The 20884-nt window shown below is 46.2% G+C and overlaps 2 protein-coding genes across 6 annotated transcripts; one reads left to right on the top strand and one right to left on the bottom strand.

Annotated features, from left to right (window-relative positions):
• Positions 1 to 952: 952 nt before the first annotated feature.
• Positions 953 to 1912, top strand: LOC123404028. The gene has a single exon (XM_045097937.1). The coding sequence runs from the start codon at positions 1061 to 1063 to the stop codon at positions 1691 to 1693; it is 633 nt and encodes a 210-aa protein (XP_044953872.1). The 5' UTR covers positions 953 to 1060; the 3' UTR covers positions 1694 to 1912.
• On the bottom strand, positions 1873 to 8618 carry LOC123404027. Of its 5 annotated transcripts, XM_045097933.1 has the most exons (6): positions 8278 to 8618; positions 6963 to 7193; positions 6804 to 6886; positions 6185 to 6485; positions 5942 to 6081; positions 1873 to 2768 (listed from the first exon to the last, which is right to left on the bottom strand). In XM_045097933.1, the coding sequence occupies exons 3-6, from the start codon at positions 6814 to 6816 to the stop codon at positions 2155 to 2157; spliced, it is 1068 nt and encodes a 355-aa protein (XP_044953868.1). In that variant the 5' UTR covers positions 6817 to 6886; positions 6963 to 7193; positions 8278 to 8618; the 3' UTR covers positions 1873 to 2154. The 5 variants fall into 5 exon arrangements, with proteins under 5 accessions (XP_044953868.1, XP_044953867.1, XP_044953870.1 ...); XM_045097932.1 differs by having other exon boundaries at positions 6963 to 8618; XM_045097935.1 differs by having other exon boundaries at positions 6185 to 6482; positions 6963 to 8618.
• Between the last annotated feature and the right edge of the window lie 12266 nt (positions 8619 to 20884).

Genomic DNA, 20884 nt, shown 5'->3' with positions numbered 1-20884 from the left:
CTCCTATATTTATATATTAGTGAATCTACTCTAATATATAGAAAATGTTGCATCTCACAGCAATCTATAAAGATAGTTGGGCCAATTGCATTAGGACAACAACCCTAGACCATCCCCATTGGTTAGTCGATAGCATCGTACCGGTGTCACCAAGAAGTGGCTTATTTCCTGTTCAAATCATTTAATTTTGGGACATTTACATTTTTTCTTCTAACTTTGGTCCGACCTCATCTTTATCCTAAAAAAAGCAGTGCTCAACTTTACCCCTCTTTCGTTAGATGGCGTTATGAAAATACCATTTTATACCGTTTCCGTCCAGTCAAAGGGGTTTGATCGTTAAATCATGAACGAAAAAACTATGTCCAGGAAACGTCTCGATAATGGTCCCCCTTTGATCGGACGGAAATGACACGGAAGGGTATTTTCGTAACGACATCTAACAAAAGAGGAGCAAAGTTGAGCAATGTTTTTTGGAATGAAGATGAGTTCGGAACAAAGTTAGGAAGAAAAATGAAATTGATCCTTTAATTTTAGTTAAGAAAAGGTGATGAGATCAAGCTGACAGTTTTCGTTGCTCAAAGTTGTTCATCTCAAGAACACGGCTAGTTATGACCAGTTCTATACATTTTTTAGATGTTTGTGTATTTTACACACGACTTAGTCACATCCTTCTGCTATAAAAAAGCGGAAAATATATTATTATCAAGGAATAAGAAGTCCTTCGGTGTATGAAGATCATCTTCCTAGTTTATTGAACATAGAAGGTGAAATCTAACAAAAAATAAAACATACGAAGTACTAAGTAATGCCTAATAATTTATAATTTATTTTTATCTCACGTACTGGTTTAGTCTCTTGAAAATGTCCATAGGAATATGATGTATGTATGTATGTTCATAAAGATGATTATATGTTTGTGTATGTGTGAGCGACTTTGATTATACTGTGTTCAATAACAAAACTCCAGGTGTTGCATACACCACAAAAATTACATGATCGCCCACACGCATAAATCTATTTGACTTGCAAAACTTTGAAATACTTGTTTCAAAACAAATACATGAGATTGTGTCTTGCACCTCTTGTGAAGGTGAGGCTGATACCCGGACACGCCGTAGCCGCCAAACCGACGGCTCAAACTCAGCCCCTCACGTCCACCCGTGCGCCGCCGAATGCCGAACACAAAACCCACGCCCACCCACGCACGCACCGCGCCGGCGTCGGCATCGGCATGAAGAGCTCGGCGGACGACGTGGACATCGAGCTGGTCAAGGCGGTGGCGCAGGCGTGGTACGCGCACTCGGGCAACCCGCGGCCGTCCCGCGCGCCGGCGGACGACGACGACGGCGCTGGTCTGGGAGCGCGCCGCGCGGACGCCCCGCGCTACAGGCCGTCGCGGTTCAAGCTGGAGGCCGAGGCCGCGGCCGCGGCGGCCAAGCCGGCGCCAAACAGGAGATCGTGGGACTTCACGCAGTCGCTGTGGGACACGTACGAGCTGGTCACCGTCGCGCAGAAGATCGAGTCCAGCCTCGCCATCGTCGACGAGGCCAGGCCACCAAGGCGTGGCTTTGGCTTCACCAACGAAGACGCCACGCGCGGGGGAGGAGGGAAGCGGCCGTGGGAGAGCAAGCGTAGCCTCAGGAGCCTGTTCCGCCGGTCCTCGTCCAGGAGGTTCGAGGAATCAAGCAGCTAGCTAGTCTTCTCCCTCTCTACCCGCTGCCTGTTTCTCTCCTCTAGTCCTTCCTTGCCTGAAAAACTACTCAGGCAGCGTCTATGCAACTTACAGAGCTATCTGTACTGTCAGCCAAACCACGGCATACTTCCATCCCATGCATTTAGGTAGAGAAAAACACAGTCCGATACAAGTACATATATAGCGAATGAAGCATATATATATGATTATGATCCAGAATCACATCGCCAATCAGAGTTCAAGTACGATAACAAAGAGTGATGTATCTGCACTCCATCAATCCAGTCAGGAACGATGACAAGAAAACGGAAAAGAAATCCAGAATCCAGGTATAACTTGGGTGATCGCACCCTACGTCCTAATAACACAACAGGAATGGCATAACAAGTGTCTTGCCGGTAAAGGAAAGGAAATTGGCACGAGGTGCTGACAACCTCATTTGCAGTCCAAACCTCAGGTTCTCACATCTCCAGTGGCCGAAAGCTGATTGCAGCGTCGGGAGAAGCATCTGATGCAAGTGTGATGTGGACAGTGGCGTCCCCCCTTGATTCAGCCTGCCTGGCACCGGCAGGAGATCCAGCATTGTCGTCCATGTTCGCAGCATCAGTCACTGGGACGCCCACCGCAGTTGCAGCGTAGGCAACAAGATAGAAGTGCATGGCATCCTGATCATAACCTACTGGGTAGCCAGTATAGTAGGGGACGCCATTCTGATTATAACCTGCAGGGTGGCCAGGATAGACTGTATAGTAGGGGGTGGCATTCTGATCATAACCTGCAATTGGGTAGCCGGCATGTCCACTAGCTTGCACATCTTGATGGCCCGCCATGGGATTGGTGTATGCGTAAGGCATGCCATAAGCGTAAGGCCAAGCTTGAGTTGTTTGCTGATGTGCGACTGCAGGGGAATAGGCATATGGGTAAATGGCGGCTGATGCAGCCGGAGCCTGTGCTGCCTCAGATTGGTCCACTTGAGTTGTTTGAGCAGGGACATTGTCAAATGGACTTCCATACGCAACTTGAGCTTGTGCCGTCCCAGATTGACCTGCTGCTACTTGCACCGCCGTGGCCAGTCCTGCAGCAGTTTGTTTCAACAATTAGGTACACACTCATAATAACAAGAATCATGCTGCTGAGAATAACAGATAAAAAGGGGAACTGCTCACAAGAGGCACTCACTGAATCAATTGCCAATATTAACAATAGGCATTTCTATTAATTCCTTTTTACTCATCATACATACTTCCTCAGAACTTCCCCAAGGAATTGCATTCTTGCTAAAAGTTGGTCTATGGAATGCCACGACTACATGAGCAATAGCAGTAGCACCTCAACTGCTAAACATCCCATTAGGGCACAATAACAACGGCGCAACACTGTGTGTGACATGCGACGAAAAAGGGATTGACATGGTGCATTCATCGGGATCTACCTCCAGAATGTTAGGGGGGTAGCAAAAGTACAGGTATGCTGGACCATGTACAAAGAAGAGAAGTATGTACCAGGACTTGTCGTTTATTAATTTAGCAGGGCCCAATGGTTTCCCTGTTGAGTTTTAATCAAGATTTGTGGGAGATTATAAAACAAGACTTGAAAGAGCTTTTTGACAAATTTCACAAAGTAGAGTTGGATGTTGAAATGCTTAATCAAGGAATCATTGCATTGATTCCTGTTATGTGACTACATCCACTCCTTTCTTATCGCACAGTACATGTGCTATCCGTATTGCGCCTGACCCTATGAAAACTGGCGGAGCCAAGACAAGGCCAAAAGGGTCATGGCCTGCCCAGGGTTAAAGCAAAAAGTAATTTACACGAAGTCCATGTTGGGCATAAGCCACGCGGGGCTGCGCGTGTGTGCGAGAGCGGGACACGTCGGGCTCGTGGCGAGGGTGCGTGCGTGTGTGTGTGTGTTAGACCATGGTTAGCTCGGCATGCTGGACCGGGTCTCCCGGGAGCATTCTCTCGCGGGCTTTGCACGAGCTGGGCGCGTTTGTGCCCGTGGTGGCCGCGTCTATAGCGGGCGAGATCGTGGGCAGCGGGAGGTGGGTGCGTGCGGGTCACGCACGGCGCTGGCCCAGAGTATAAAACCTGTGTGGGATGCATCTGTAACCGGTGTGGTGTCGAGTACGAGCTCGGAATAGAGGCCGTGCGGCAGCGGCGGCGTTCGTGCGCCGCGGAAAACACCACCGTATCCACTGCTTTGATCCTCCCTTCTTCTTTCTCCTTTCGTTTTGTGCCAGAGCGAGAGAGAGTTATCCAGCTAGCCGAGAGAGAGTTACCCACCCGTGGGTGAGAGAGTTACCCACCTAGCTTCGAGGGAGTTACTCACCTGAGGCAGGGACACCAGCGACACCAACAATTGGCATCAGAGCAGCGGTGACGGGGTGATCGCCGGCGATGTCGCTCGTCCTGTGGACCGGCAGGGCAGGCAGTTCGCCGCCGATGCAGGTGCCGGTTCTCACTGACGAGAACTACACCACGTGGGCCATCAAGGTGGAGGCGAATTTGGACGCTGCCGGGTTCTGGGAAGCGGTGGTGTCGGCGGAAGACTCGGCGGCCGGCGGACGTCGCGAAGAAGGACAAACCGGCTCGGGCCTACCTGCTCGGGGCTCTCTCGGAGGACCTGTTGATGCAGGTCTTGGGGAAGAAGACGGAGGCGGAGGTGTGGGCCTGCCTAAAGACCAGGTTTGTCGGCGCGGACTGCGTTTGGGCGGCGCGGCTGGCGACACTGCGTGGCGATTTTGATCGGCTGCGGACGGTGGACGGCGAGACCCTGGATGTGTTCGCCGGTAGGATCGGAAGCATGGCGGCGCTGTACGCAGGGCTGGGAACAACGCTAGACGATGGTCAAGAAACTGCTTGACATGGTGTCGGACCGCCTGTACGCAGCGGTGGCGGGCATCAAACAGTTTTGCGACGTGGACACCATGTCGTTCGAGGAGGCGCTCGGGGGTCTCAAGGCGTTCGACGAGCGCACAAGGCGACGCGTTCAGGCCGACAGCGAGCGGTCGGAGGAGCAGTTGATGCTCACGGAGGCACAGTGGCAGGCGCGGCAGCGACAGCGCGGGGGTGGCTTCAACGACAACGACGACAATGGTGCGGCCAGCACGGCGTCGGGCGACGGAGGGAAGCGGCGCGGGCGCTGCTACGGCTGTGGCCAGCGCAGGCACTTCCGGCACGAGTGTCCGAGGCCACGAGAGGCGCAGGCCGCGAAGCAGGCACTGCTCGCCGACGGCAACGTGGAGGACGACAGGCTCCTCTAGGCTATGGCTTAGGTGTGTGTGTGTTGGGCATAAGCCACGCCGGCGCGTCGGGGCTGCGCGTGTGTGCGCAAGCGGGACCCGTCGGGCTCGTGGCGAGGGTGCGTGCGTGTGTGTGCGTTAGACCAGGGTTAGCTAGGCGTGTTGGACCAGGTCGCCCGGGAGCGATCTCTCGCGGGCTTTGCGCGAGCCGGGCGCGTACATGCGCGCGGTGGCCGCGTCTATAGCGGGCGAGATCGTGGCAGCGGGAGGTGGGTGTGTGCGGGTCACGCCCGACACTGGCCCAGAGTATAAAACCTGTGTGGGGTGCGTCTGTAACCGGTGTGGTGTCGAGTACGAGCTCGGAATAGAGGTTGTCCGGCAGCGGCGGCGTTCGTGCACCGCGGAAAACACCACCGTATCCACTGCTTTGATCCTCCCTTCTTCTTCCTCCTTTCGGTTTGTGCCAGAGCGAGAGAGAGTTATCCAGCTAGCCGAGAGAGAGTTACCCACCCGTGGGCGAGAGTTACCCACCTAGCTTCAAGGGAGTTACCCACCTGAGGCAGGGACACCAGCGACACCAACAGTCCAGCCTACAATACTGTACTGAATTATAATATGGTAGCACAATTTGTACTAGCTGGCCTGCCCAGTTTTTTTGTGGTAGCTCCGCCACTGCCTATGAAGATGAGCTCACCAAACATATCAGTGTAGATGCTTTCTTTGTGCACTCCTGTGTGCAGGATCGGGTGATTGCTCTTCAGTATGTGCCTTTCAAGTTATACTTGTTGGATTTCTTCACAAAGGCCTAGACTAGAGCACATCATGGCTTTACCTTTCCAAACTCCGTGTTGTTGATTCATCATGAGTTTGACAGTGGAGGGGGTGTTGTATGAGGGGTTTTCAGCATATTGTACCATGTATATATGATAGCCTATGACCTCATGGAGATACAAATTGCTATTTCTCTAACAATCCAAACCTTAAAACCGAGCAGGGGAAAATACCTTGTGCTCTCATGTCAGTATTTTGCATCTCGGCATGTAACTTGTCAACCTGTTCGGTCATGGCTATGAGGCTCATTTCCATTGTTTTCATCTGCTCAGCTTGCTTGGTATTTATGTCCCGATTATGCTCAACTTCAGATCTTTTGCAGCAATAAAACAGATATCGGGTTAGCAACAATCCCATATGCTACAAATAAAGTTAGTATGGGAAGCGACGAAGTGAGGGAGTATGAGATCACAAACCGTATGTACTGATACTCTTTCTGCAACCCCTCTAGCTCAGCATGCAGTTCAGGGAAGCTTTGCTTGCCTTCAGACCTTTTGTCTGCTTTCACTTCTTCAGTCAGCTTCTGTAATTTAATAGTTAATTCCTGGTTTTCAGCACGAAGTTTCTCAACCTCAAGATGCATTTGACGCAGTTCCTTCTTCACCGCATTATCAGCAAACCTTTCAGCCTCCATTTCTCGGACCATTAGCTCGCTCTTTTGCATATCAAATGCACCTTCAAGGCCGGCTTCATGTCTCTCTCTTTTCTTAAAAGCTGCTGACACACATGAAGCACACAATTGATGGTTAAGAGCAGCTATCACATCATGTTTCTATCAAAAACAAAGACCCAGCACAAAAAAAATTCCAACTCTCTTTGAAGAAACATGTTTTCCAGATAGGATTCCCTAGGACCTAATCAAGGGCAGACTTCACACGGGCACACTATTCTTTACAAAGAAATCCCTGATTTTCCATACAAGGACAACAAAACGATAAAGTTGCTCCTGCCCATCTATGGATGCGCCAATTTTTTTCGTACAACGAGAATTTTTGCATTAGTCAACAAAAAATATACGAAGGAAGAAAAAAGTACCTGATAACGCCATGGCAAAGCGGACGATCTAAAGGCGGAATGACCGAGGGATTTGTCGTCAGACAGCAATGAGGCACCTGGAACTGGATTTGAGGGATCTGTCACCAGACAAGCGCTGAGGTTGCGTGACTAAGTCGCAGCGAGATTTTTTGTTCTTACCAAATTCCCGTGGTTTCTTCGCTTGATTTGGATCTGACAGATCTGACCTGAGAATTGCGCAGCCGCAACGGCGACACTCCTGACGGGATGGATGATCTGGAAACAGCGAAACGCTTGTACCTTTGATGGGGATCAACCATCCGTCCACCAGCTAACGGAGAGTATCAAAGCAGAGGCCGCCCTCTGGGCTAGGGCTGGGGCTTCAAGCCTTCGACTGGTGATCCCAAGCACCTGGGATGTCCACTAAGATCGTTGTAACATAAATTGTAAACCCCCTCCTAGGAGGCATGTAACCTGTGCCCCCCCCCCCCCTTTCAATGAAAAGAAACGCAAAGTCTTTGCGTTTTCTCGGGAAAAAAAAATTGCGCAACCGGTTTCCTTGATCTTGGATTGGATCTAGAGTTCAAGGAATAAGCAAGTAAAGGCGACAGACTTCAAAATTTTCATAATGGAGTACAAGCATAGTAAGTTTGCTTTGAAATTTAGAAATTTGGTAAACAGAATCGACTTTAGAGAACTTATAATAGAGTAAAATCCTTGTGTGTTTGCTTCCTAATATAGAAATTGCGTAAATAAATTCTAATCCCTGCCTTCAAAGCCAAAGGAATATATATTGTGTTCTCATCAAGGGCATTTGAATAGAACTATGCGATATTTTGGATATAAACCCTCATCTAGGAATCTATGTAACTCTGATAGGGCATGTCCTTACCTTTCCATGCAAACAAAAAGCTTGTGTAAAGTATGCATGAAATCCATATCGGAAGATAATAATAATAATAATGGAATAATGGAATATTATTTTACATACTAATGTATACCATTCTTCTTATATTGTTGCAAATCATCAAACCTTTCCTTTCAGTTAAAGTATAAGAAATGGTTATATTTTTGACACCTCGGATTTTGTAGACATGTAAGCGAGGCCAAAATGAATGCCATTGCCCCATATAGTCCTATAAGAGAAGTTGTACTCTCTAGATTGCACAGAAGTTTGCACACAAAAATGCAAGTAACAAGAACTTGATTTGGAAATTTGGGGGAACGGTCTTCATTTTACCATACTTGGCTGCAGGTTCTTGAGTGTTGACGATCGGCTCACCTATTGATCTACTGGCTGTGTGTTGTGAATGTAAAATGTGGTTATTTGGAAGTTAGCTTGATCTTTTTGTTACTATACTTGGCAATACAGTTGGACTGTATAAACAATACTTGTGGGACGGCTAGAAACGGAAAGAGCATTTCATGTCAATTCACCACTCATCAATGTCGAGGTAACACGAGGCATGAGACGCGTTAAGCACGTGTACTATACCGTGGATCACCATCTCGCCCTGCAGACGCGCCCCTTTTCTCGAGCAAGCAGCGTGACCCATGGGCGCGCTCGGTACAAGAGCTCGGACTTGGCCGATTGTCATACGAGTTGGGCATTTTGCCGAACAGCTTGAAGGCGTGGGACGTGGCGGTGGTGGCGTGCTCGCTCCAGGCCTGTGTTCGAAGTCGGCGACGGCGAGCAGGTCTTCAGAGGGGCGGCAACCACGGAAATCGGTGGAGGATGAGGAGGAGGAGGTGGTCGAGGGGCTCAAAGATCTCGCGCCGGACAGAACAAGTGTTTGGGCTCGGCGGGCGTGCTTCATAGGCTGGAGGAGTACACTTTCAGTGTCCCCTTAAGAGGAGGATGCGTCAATTTGGACCATGCGGTTTCAGGCCAACTCCAGCGCGACTTCGGCCCTGTTTGGAACCACCCAGATTATATAATTCAGTTTTTATAATCTATTATGTCTTCAAACAGGACAGCTTATGGTGTAGATTATAAAAACTAGATGACTAGATTATTAAAAACTCATAATCTACTCTATATCAGCTAAAATCAGATTATGGATTGCTAATGACTCATTACCCTTAGAAAGTTGGAGATAATCACATTCCTACCACCGCCATCCTTCTCTTTTTTCGAAAAAACAAACAAAGGGCAGACAGGTCATTATGCAATGTAAAACCTGGATTACAATTTATATAATCTGGCCTCCAAACATGTCCACCTAGATTATTTTTATAAACCAGATTATATAATCTATCTTCATAATCCAGATTATCATAATCTATTATGGTTCCAAACAGGGCCTTCTTCCGAACATCCGTTTGATCCGGCTTTTTTTCGTTTGGGCCCCCGGACAATGGATCGTGTCCGGGGATTTTCTGGTATGCTTAGGTCATGCCGCATTTCGACCGCATCCCGTCATCACCCTGGGCATTTGGGTACCCGAATCGAATTATAATTCGGGTATCAGGTAAGGGTTCGGTTTTCATTTCTTTAATATTTGATTTTCGGGTTAGGGTTCGGGTTTTAATCTGAAAAATCCGAAATACCCATACTACCAAATTATTTATACTATCTAAAAAATTCATGTTATTATTACACTAACTTTTTACCCATACTAACTAAAATATCCATATTATCAAAAATATTCATACTATCCGAGTTATTCATATCAAAAGTTGATGTATGCTCCGAATATTTTGGGTAATTTGGATACCCGAATTACCCGAATCAAAATTTTGAGTAATTTGGGTTCGGTTTTTTTTATAGAAACAATTTTGGTTCCCATTTTCAAATACCTGAATTACTCATAAACCGAACTACCCGAACCGAAATAACCAAAATACCTGAACGCCCAGGCTGACCCGTCCCATACATTTTTTTCAAACACATATCTTTTTATTTTTATCATTGATTTTTGATACATGATAGTACATCATCAAATTTTGACCAGAATAGCAAGATCAAAGAAAACAAGAACCACAATAGACATTTTAAAATAAATCCAACGTCCATAACTGCTCCCGTAAGTTGGATTAGTGCCTTCTTGATGCATTTGTTGTTGATTTGTGGAGGCTCGATCTTGTGTGCTTCTATCTTCTTCGTGTTTAAAGACGTTGATGTTGCTTCCTCGCATCTACTTTCATCTCTAGCATCTATTGTAGCAACAAGTGCACTATTCTTATTTCTAGTCTCTATTGTAGCTAAAAGTGCATGAACATCAACTAATTTACGTTCTATCAAAATATCAATGTATTCTTCTTCCCAATATCAAAAGTCGTATCCATTCTACACAACAACAAAATTAAGTTAGCACAAGTAGTCAAATCCGAGAGCACAAACAATGCTAAAGTAGCACATACCTCCCCGTCGTTTGGGCACTTGGTGAACACCCATCCGGGATGTTCTGGCTTGTAGACATGCGACGCTGAACCTTGTGCTAAAGTAGCACATACCTCCCCATCGTTTGGGCACTTGGTGAACACCCACCCGGGATGTTCCGGCGTTGTAGACATGCGACGTTGGACCTTCCTTGGGCAGTCGTTGCACTTAATAAGTGGCAACGATGCGCCGACAAGCCTTTGGGCCAGCAACGACCCCGGCCTCCCGCCGTTCTTGTATCTGCCTACGAACTGTCGACGACGTAGATCCAAACGGCTAGATGAGGAGTCAGTACCTGCATGCGACATTGCGGCCTTGCCGGGAGGTCTTGGCCCGGTGTCCGGCCAGTCCATGGCACGGCGTGGCCTACCCGCAACCGGGCGAGCCCCAAGTCCGGCCGGATCCGCTCCAAATCTGACCGCCAGGAACGCAAATCAGGTGGTTGTGGTTGGGTAGCTATAAGATCGAAAGTATGTTTAGAGGGGGGTGATTAGACTACTTGACAAGATAATTTTTTGCTTTTTCTCAATTTTACTTGAGAGGCAGCTACAACAGTTATAACAAGTCAAGTACACCCTACACATGCAGTTCTAATAGTATAGCAGCGGAAAGTAAACATGCAAGTGTAAATAGAGGAGTAAGGTAGGGAGATCAAACGCATGAGGTTGACACGGCGATTTTTGGCATGATTCCGATAGGTGGCGCTATCGTACGTCCATGTTAGTGGAGACTTCAACCCACAGAGGGTAACAGCCGCGAGAGTCCACGGAGGGCTCCACCCACGGAGGGTCCACAAAGAAGCGGTCTTGTCTATCCCCGGAGGACTAGCCTTACTCACGGTAGATCTTTGCGAAGTAGGCGATCTCCTTGCCCTTACAAACATCTTGGTTCAACTCCACAACACGAAGTAGGAGGCTCCCGAGCGACACCTAACCAATCTAGGAGGCACCACCCTCCAAATGGAAATAGATGGGGTAGATCAATGAACTCCTTACTCTTGTGCTTCTAAAGATAGTCTCCTCAACACAAATCACTCTCTTACAGAATATGCATGGGTAGGAGAGGTTGATTTGGTAGAAAGCAGTTTGGGGAGGCTAGAGGTCAAGTTTCAAATGATTGGATTGGAATATCTTGGTCTCAACACATGAGTAGGTGGTTCTCTCTCAAAAAATGGATCTGGAAATGAAATGTGTGTTCTGAGTGCTTCTCCCAAGAATGAGAGGTGGGTGAAAGGGTATATATATGTCACACCCAAGATGCGACCCTATCCTCAATTTGGCACGAGGGCCTCGTCAGGGATAGAAGCGCATCTCGTCGTGTCGCAAGAATGGATATCGTCACAAGTACATGTACTGAACAGAAGAGATATAGAGTTGGATCACACTCGCCACAAGCTACATCAGAGTCACATCAGTACATTACATAATCATCAAGAGTAAGAGCAGGGTCCGACTACGGACGAAAACAAACGAGAAAAGAAGAACGACGTCCATCCTTGCTATCCCAGGCTGCCGACCTGGAACCCATCCTAGATCGATGAAGAAGAAGAAGAAGAAGAAGCAACTCCAAATGAACAATCAACGCGCTCGCGTCAAGTAACCTTTACCTGTACCTACAACTGGTGTTGTAGTAATCTGTGAGCCACAGGGGACTCAGCAATCTCATTTCCAAAGGTATCAAGACTAGCAAAGCTTAATGGGTAAGGTATGGTTAAGTAGTGAGGTTGCAGCAGCGGCTAAGCATATATTTGGTGGCTAACTTACGAGTACAAGAAATAAGAGGGGGGGATCTACGCATAGCGGACGTGAACTACGGATGATCAAATGAATGATCCTGAACACCTACCTACGTCAGACATATCCCCACCGTGTCCTCGATCGGAGAAGGAACTCATGAAAGAGACAATCACGGTTACGCACACAGTTGGCATATTTTAATTAAGTTAACTTCAAGTTATCTAGAACCAGTGTTAAACAAAGTTTCCGTGTTGCCACATAACCGCGGGCACGGCTTTCCGAAAGATTTAACCCTGCAGGGGTGCTCCAACTAGTCCATCACAAATTACCTCAAGCCGCATAGAAATCCTCAATCACGAAGCTCGCGATCTCGTCGGATTCCCTAGTGGAAAACCTCAACTCTGAGATTACCCAAAGCATCACCGGAATCCCGATGCACAAGATATCTCGTCAAAGGTAAAACTAATCCAACAAGGCCGCCCGACGTGTCGACGATCCCGATAGGAGCCGCGTATCTCGTTCTCAGGACACGACGGATAAGCACAGCGTACGGTGGCCTGATAGAAATCTCCCGAGTTGCCCCGGGTTGGCCCCGCAAACGGCTCTAGTTTTGGACCAGCACCAACAGCAGTGGCCCCCCTGTATTATGTAGAATTACTCCTCAGGTAGCGCTAACTCCCTATGCATTTCAATTTAACAAAATTATTATGTTAGGCAAATAGTACCAATGTTGGGCCTTGCCAGACCAGCTTTAATCTAAAACGAATTATCAAGGGGGTCCCCACAACAACCCCGATCATGTTAGGAGCGCTCAATTATGGAACATAACACCGGTAGCCGAAACTAAGGGGGCAAAGGTGGAACAAAACACCAGGCTAGAAAGGCCGAGCCTTCCACCTTTTACCAAGTATATAGGTGCATTTAATTAAATAACATTAATAGGGTGATAAAACCAGAAATCCATGTTTTCACATGGAAGCAACTGCACCTGCAACTAGCAACGCTAACACAGGGTTAAGCAAGCGGTAACATAGCCAATCAGTGGTTTGCTAGGTCAAACAGGTTGAAGGTTATCATGGCATGATTGAGAGGCTGATATTTAACATGTGGTAGGCAACGAGACATAATCGATAGAAGCGATTAAACTAGCATGGCAATGATAGTAATGGTATCTGGGGAAATGATCATCTTGCCTGAGATCCCGCTTGGAAGAAGAATGACTCCATGAAGCAGACGAACCGACGTAGTCGAACGGGTCCTCACATTCCGACACACTTGCGGATCTCTATCGAGACGAAGCAAACCGGAAACAAACATCAACACAAATATTCACCACACGATGCACAACATGATGCACAACCTAATATGATGCAGGAGCAGATCAAAATGCAAGGGATGGCATGCAATTCACCTCACGAAAACACTACACATTAAGTGAAGCTCGATATGCAACGGGTTGCATATCGACGAAACTCCATGTTTAATTATTTAATTCACTCCTGATTATTTAACACGCAATATTAAATGTTGTTAACATGGCAAGGGGTGAAGCGATGATCCTACGTGTCATCCTAGTCGGTTTAACTCACGGAACAAGAGCGGAGCTACGACACGAGAGACATGCAACACAAGATCATATGCCATGAATGCTTTATGCATGCAAGTTACAACATCACGGCAAGAAGGGAAAGAAGCATATGTCGCCACGGCGAGCGAGAGGGAACCATGGCGGAAAATCGGAAATGATGCCACGACAACGTTCCTATCCCGATAACTCGTCGAGATATCGTGCCAACGTATATGAAGCGTGTGCGGGAACGTTAAACAAAGAATGGGGTGATCCCGTATCTCGGGTTCCCATGTGTCGAGGCACGTCGAAAGAAGACAACGGGCAACATACGGTGCATAATATTCAACTCATACATCATATGTGTTCGGTACACGACAACGTCCCATCGGTATACCTTCGGAGCGTGCACATCGGAGCGGTTCGGTTCGATGAAGGAGATCAATGGTCGTCGTGGTCGTCGTGGAAGTAGTCGTACACGGTCTCGTCGATGGTAGTCGTACGCTCGGCGTCGGTGCACGGTCTTCACCTCGGAAGTCGATCACGTCTCCGTCGATGTTCGGGGTACGTCGAGGATGTCGTGGTTCCCGGCGAACTTGTCGAAGACTCACGGCAGGCGGGGATGGTGCACCGGTCTTCGGCGACGTTCCAACAGGCAACCGGGCAAGGCAACAACAAGCGGCGACGGCAAGCGGCAGCTATCTACCTCGACACAAGCAGCTACAACCTAGCATCTAACAGCAAAACTACTAGCATAAGCTATAGCAACTACAGCTAGCATCAAGCAAACATCTACAACAGGCAACAACTAACCTAGCAGTAGCACGCTAGCAACCGAGCTAAGCAACTAGCCTAGCATGCAAGGCAAACAGCAAGCTAGCAAAGCAGCAGCATGTTGGCAACACGGCATCAGCGGCAAGAAGAGCACCCTACAGCAACAACAACAACACGGCATCGGCCATCAGCTAGCTTGGCAGCAAGCACGAACAGCTACAACACGCAGCACCGGCTAAGGTAACAGGGCAACAGCACGGGACAACTACAACACAACAGCGGCATCAACGGCTCCAACAGCAAGGCGAGTATGGCGCCGGGAACAGCGGCAGGGGAGGCGGCGCGGCGAGGGCAACGACAGCTCGGGCCTGGAGGCGAGCGACAGTAGGGGACGCAGGGAGGCGACGGCGGCTCGGTCCGGCGACCAGGAGGCCGGCGAGGCGGATCTTGGCAAGGGCGAGGTCGGGCAACAGGGAAAACCGGCGCGGGGCAGGCAAGCCGGCGGCGAGCTCCTAAGGGCGAGCTAGGGGACGGAGGCGAGGGAATCGGGGAAGAGGGGAATCGGGGCAGAGGGAGGCGCACGGGAGGACGAGGGAGGACGAGGGGAGAAGACGCTCGGGGAGCGTCGCTAGGGCATGGGGAGCTGCTGGGCCTGGGCCGGCTGGCCTGGGCAGGCTCCCTCTTTCCTATTTGTTTTTTTTCTCTTTTTTTTTTAAAAACAGAGAAACACCGCAAAAGATAAAGGTTCAAACATAAGAAAATAAAATAAACGTTTTTGAGCTCCTTTAAAACCCACACCCCAACTATAAGAAATAGTTGGGCATCTTTAAATGAAATAAAATAAAACCTTTTGAAGAATTAAAATAAAACCCTTTCTTTTTTAAATAATAAATAAACCCCTTCTTTTTTTTAAATAAAAGAGTCTCTAGTTTTAAAAAAACAAAAGGAAAAATAAAGCAAACCCAAGGGGTTGCCCCCACATTTGATAAAAGGATTTAAAAGAGACGAGCCTTTTTTTAAATAGGGGTTAAAACGGAAACTTTGGCAAACTGCAAAAACGAAATTAAGAGGGGAGAGGGGGGATCTACTATCGCACTACGACTCAGTGATCACTCAAAGCACAACACTCAAAACCACACGTGACAGACGATGCAAGATGCCATGCATGATGCGATGATGCAACTACATGATGATGCAAGAAATAAAAGTAAGCACACGACGGAAACGGAAATAAAAGGGGGAATCTTCTAGGCGTCGGTCTTGGGCTGTCACAACTCTCCTACACTACAAGAGGATCTCGCCCCGAGATCCAAGAATGAAAGGGGAGAGGATGAGAAAGAACAAGAGGTAAAAACTTAGTCGCTTCTTTGACAAACGAGTGAAACCAACGATCCTTGAAGGTTGCAAGGAGATGAGGAGTGATAAGAGAAACAAGCAAGGATTCACGGAAAATTTCGGCAGCACTTCGGTAGGAAAATGGGACAAAAAATTCGATAAGATGGAAGAAATAGACAATATACATAACAAACAACTAAATAGAGCAAGGGAACACCATGATCTTGGTAGAACAACATGATAGATCCAAAAGAGCAACATCACAAAGCCTCCGGAACAAGAGAATATGAACTAGCTCATACAGAAGAAGAGAATGAAAACTACTAACTCCAATGAACTTGGCAAGCATCCTTACAAGAAGAATTGGACGGAGTTGTTGGAAAACAACAACGAAAGAACAAGATAGTAGTGGGCTTATGGAAATCATCTCAACATCTATGAGGTGACAACCAACCACTACAAGAACCAAGGATAGATGAAAGCAAAGATATGAAAACTTCTTACACCAAGAGGATACATTGAGAACTTGGATTAATGACAAGCTCCATGATAGCAACAATCCATACGAAAAGCTTTAGGTGAAATCCAAACCAAGATAGCTCAACGAAGAACTCATGGGTTGAAAATATCTCATGATCATAGAATTGGTGGGTTTAATTATCTCATTCCTGAAAGGAAATCTCTTCGAAACTCCTACACTAACAAGAATGCTATAATACCACCTCAAATGATAAAGAAAGAACAATTGCACATATGAATGCAAGAGAAAGGATACTTGAGGTACTCCAACAAGAATCTTGAAGAACACTTGAGAATGGATTGAAACCTTGATGAACCACCAAGAAGGACCTCCGTATACGAATGAATGATGCAAATATATCAAGGTAGAAAAGAATAAGATTATGACCTTGCCAGGATTTAGAAGAAGCCTCACAAAGAGATACTAAAAGAACTTGGAACTCCGGAAAAGAAGGATAAGCACTTGCGAAAAGAATTGATATCATGAGTCACTCCGGAATAAGAATTGAAATCATTTGATGAAATAAGAATAAGAATTATGTTATGCTAATCCTTCATCAAGTTAAATTGACGACAATCAACGGATTTAGCATATGACTTATTCTACTAGAATTGAATCTTGAAGAGGCAGAGAGATAAGCACCACTTGAGGCAAAAATTGAAGGAAGCACCGGTAAGAATTCACAATTGAATGGGAAAACCAAGAATTAAAGGAGATACAAGAGAATGAAGAGATCATAAGCCAGCTGAGAGAAAACTTGAACAAGGCACCGAATAATCGAGAGACGAGCGAAGAGACAACAATTGAGAAGAATTGAGGGAGAAAGCTGAAAGCTGAGAATGAAGAATCTTCTAAAATGATGGCCTTCGGAGGATCGAGAATGAAAAAACAACTCAGAAAAGAACCGGATAGCACGAAAGGGATTACTCATTATTGGAAATAATGAGAGGGTAACACGAAGCTGAGATGACAATCTTCACAAGAACGGAGCAAGATTTACGAGGAACACTCCTTCGAATCTTCAAATGAGAGAATGACGAGAAGAACATCACCAAGAATACTGAGACACTCCAGAATAAAGAAAAGTGCAAGGTTGAGCCAATATGAGAATTAATTCAAATAGATCTTGAAGAAGGGATATGACTGATGAAATTCATACTTACGTCATAGTTGAAAAGAATTAATGATCTCCAGAAAAGATTAAAAGAGCCAGGAAAGATCCTGGGAAAAACCTGTGGGTTATGGACCCACTCAAAGAAACCACCGTTGGAAATATTATTAGAAGGGGAGATATTGCACCGGTACAAGAAAAACTAGATGAGGTTAGCACCTCGAAATAACTGAAGGATGAAAAGCAGAACTTCTGAAATATCTTTAGCACTCCGGATAGAAAGAGAGAGGAATTAATAAACAAGATAGGCTGAAAGAATTTCGAACGTCGAAAAGAATTTAATGGTTGAAAAGGATATGATGACCATGGATAACTGAAATGAATTCATCGGTAAGGATGACAAGAATGAATAAAGATGAACATGAAGCTCCTGAGAATCTTCACAATGAATCATCGGATAAGAGAGAAAAACAGACTGCGGAAGCTATAAAGAAATGAAATGCACTTGGATGAAATCCAATTACTGAAGAAAAGGGAGGGAGGGCGGGGAAAAACAAAGACAACTTGGGACAGATGAGATGAATGATCTTGCAAAAATTGAAGAGGATTGAAGCCACTTGGAGAGAACCACACCGGTTGGAAAAGAATTAACATGACGACTCCGGTTGACAAGAATTAATAAGACAAATGATTAAGCAAAAGGATTATCACTCTCATAGAAATATGAGAACCGCTCTTGGAAAGATATGAAATCACCATTTGACATCGAAGCAACTCGAATTACCACATTCAAGAAAACAAAGGATGAGGCTTATGAAACAAGCCAGAACAAACTCATGAGAAAGATTTCGTCCGATATTTTCATGGACAGGATCGCACGGGCTCGATTCTTACAGTAGCCATCAAGTGCAAGGCAGTGCACCCGACTTACAAAGCGTCCCCGAGTCGTAGCAAGCTACAAGGACTCTTTAAGACACAACGTGTACCGCTGTAAGTCGACCGTGAACAAACGAATCCACTAGATGTCGAACCCCCACCTAACATCATGTATTTGTTGGAAGATTGTCCAATAAGCAACTACTTGAATTCCCACCTAAGAATTCCCGAAATATCTGGTCATGCAATCTGGTATACGGATACAAGGAGTAATATCACACAACTCCTATACTAACCCGTCACCTGTATCACATCCGTCAACACACAACCAGAATCTCGGACCTTCATCTACAACAGACCCTCGTGATTAGAACGATACAAAGTATGGAAGTACTCCCGAACAATCTGCACCAGTACTGGGGACATCGGGGTTATCTCGCCACTACTAGTATTGAAGCAATTCCGAACATCCTTCGTTCTGAGATACTAAGAAATCTGAATGATAACGATGTGCTCAAGAATCCCCTGGAGCTCAACCCCCCTGAGACTTAAAGCAAATAGGAGGCACCAAGACAAAACTCCGTCACATCGGCATCATATAGATCCCAAGAATATCCCCGTGATCCTAAAAAAATTTGAGTGGGAAGAGGAGTAGAGTAAATTATTACGTCAAGATTCCTCACCAGAGCATAGAAGAGGAGAAAAAAAGAATCCTACTCTCCGATATATATCTAGACTCAAATAGTTTTTTACTAGACTCGACTCGGCCATGTTCGATCAATCAAGGGGGCTCCTAGGTCGGTACTGCCGTGATACCAACTTGTCATTCCCAAGATGCATCAGCGGAATATATAACTAGGGGACGCAGGGAGGCGACGGCGGCTCGGTCTGGCGACCAGGAGGCCGGCGAGGCGGAGCTTGGCAAGGGCGAGGTCGGGTAGCAGGAAAAACCGGCGCGGGGTAGGCAAGCCGGCGGCGAGCTCCTGAGGGCGAGCTAGGGGACGGAGGCGAGGGAATCGGGGAAGAGGGAGACGCACGGGAGGACGAGGGAGGACGAGGGGAGAAGACGCTGGGGGAGCGTCGCTAGGGCAGGGGGAGCTGCTGGGCCTGGGCCGGCTGGCCTGGGCAGGCTCCCTCTTTCCTATTTGTTTTTTTCTCTCTTTTTTTAAAACAGAGAAACACCGCAAAAGATAAAGGTTCAAACATAAGAAAATAAAATAAACGTTTTTGAGCTCCTTTAAAACCCACACCCCAACTATAAGAAATAGTTGGGCATCTTTAAATGAAATAAAATAAAACCTTTTGAAGAATTAAAATAAAACCCTTTCTTTTTTAAATAATAAATAAACCCCTTCTTTTTTTAAATAAAAGAGTCTCTAGTTTTAAAAATAACAAAAGGAAAAATAAAGCAAACCCAAGGGGTTGCCCCCACATTTAATAAAAGGATTTAAAAGAGACAAGCCTTTTTTTAAATAGGGGTTAAAACGGAAACTTTGGTAAACCGCAAAAACAAAATTAAGAGGGGAGAGGGGGGAGCTACTATCGAACTACGACTCGGTGATCACTCGAAGCACAACACTCAAAACCACACGTGACAGACGATGCAAGATGCCATGCATGATGCGATGATGCAACTACATGATGATGCAACAAATAAAAATAAGCACACGACGGAAACGGAAATAAAAGGGGGAATCTTCTGGGCGTCGGTCTTGGGCTGTCACAATATAGGAGGCATCCAAAATCCAACCGTTACACACAAAATAGCAAACTCGGTGACACCAAAGTGGACAACTCGATGGTACCGACTAGTACTAAAAGTGTGAACTTTTGAATCTCAGTGAGGCCGATATATAGAACTCGGTGGCACCAAAAAAGTGACTAACAGTCATATGGCCAATCTCGGTGGCACCGATACTCAAACTCGGAAATTCTGATTTTGTGTATATTGGCAACAGAGTGTTGGTCACACTGAACTCGATAACACCGATGCAGTTTCGGTTGCACCGGTTTGGTGGGAATGGCTATGGTTCTGTCTGAGGTTCAAACTCGGTGGGTCCGATGTGGCAATGTTGGTGACACCGAATTTGTGAATGTGGAACTTGACAGAGTGGATATGTGGGAAAATGACTGAGTGTTTTGGTGTCTAACTTTGAGCATTTGAGCAATCAGTTCATTTTACTACCTCACCCCTTTTAGTAGTATTGGGTTTCCTATGGACTCAAAAGTGATTTCTTACAAATATAAAATGAAGAGTCTTCTAGCTTGAAGCTTGAGCTAATATCATTCCTTTCTTGCATCCAGGGGTATCTCCATATAAACCTTAAGACATATCATCTTTTTAACTTTTCTGAAATATACTTGGAAAACACATTAGTCCAATGATGCATATGTTGTGATCAATTATCAAAACCACCCTAGGGAGCAATTATGCTTTCAATCTCCCCCTTTTTGGTAATTGATAACAACATATAGATCAAAGCTTCGACAAAAGATATAATCAATGATTAGCATTGACGCTTTGAGAAGTATGTGAAAAGCAAGAGCTCCCCCTAAATTTGTGCATTGTTTAAAATTTGCGGTTGAATGCAAATGCACAATCGATTAGAATCATGTGTTACTCTTCCATGTCACATACATCTTGGTGGTGCATAAAATTAATAGCATTGCACATGACACCAACAAGATAAGTGAGTGATCATCACAAGGATAGCTAAAAGATGATATCATAGCATCACACGGGATAAAGCGTATGATCAATCACATAGATAGGATAGATTCATCCAGAAACCAAAGTTTTT

This window comes from Hordeum vulgare, chromosome 6H (genome assembly GCF_904849725.1).
Source record: "Hordeum vulgare subsp. vulgare chromosome 6H, MorexV3_pseudomolecules_assembly, whole genome shotgun sequence".
NCBI classification, from domain to species: Eukaryota; Viridiplantae; Streptophyta; class Magnoliopsida; order Poales; family Poaceae; genus Hordeum; species Hordeum vulgare.
The sequence above is the reverse complement of the archived record's forward strand: the minus strand, read 5'-3'. Positions and strand labels throughout refer to the sequence as shown.

Excerpts from the sequence above, each read along its gene's own strand:
- LOC123404028 (XM_045097937.1), top strand. The coding sequence starts at position 1,061 with ATGAGATTGTGTCTTGCACCTCTTGTGAAGGTGAGGCTGATACCCGGA.
- LOC123404027 (XM_045097932.1), bottom strand. Across the intron at positions 6,082-6,184 it reads AAAGAGTATCAGTACATACG|ATCTGAAGTTGAGCATAATC; the intron begins GTTTGTGATCTC and ends TTGCTGCAAAAG. Across the intron at positions 2,769-5,941 it reads TACTGACATGAGAGCACAAG|GACTGGCCACGGCGGTGCAA; the intron begins GTATTTTCCCCT and ends AAACTGCTGCAG.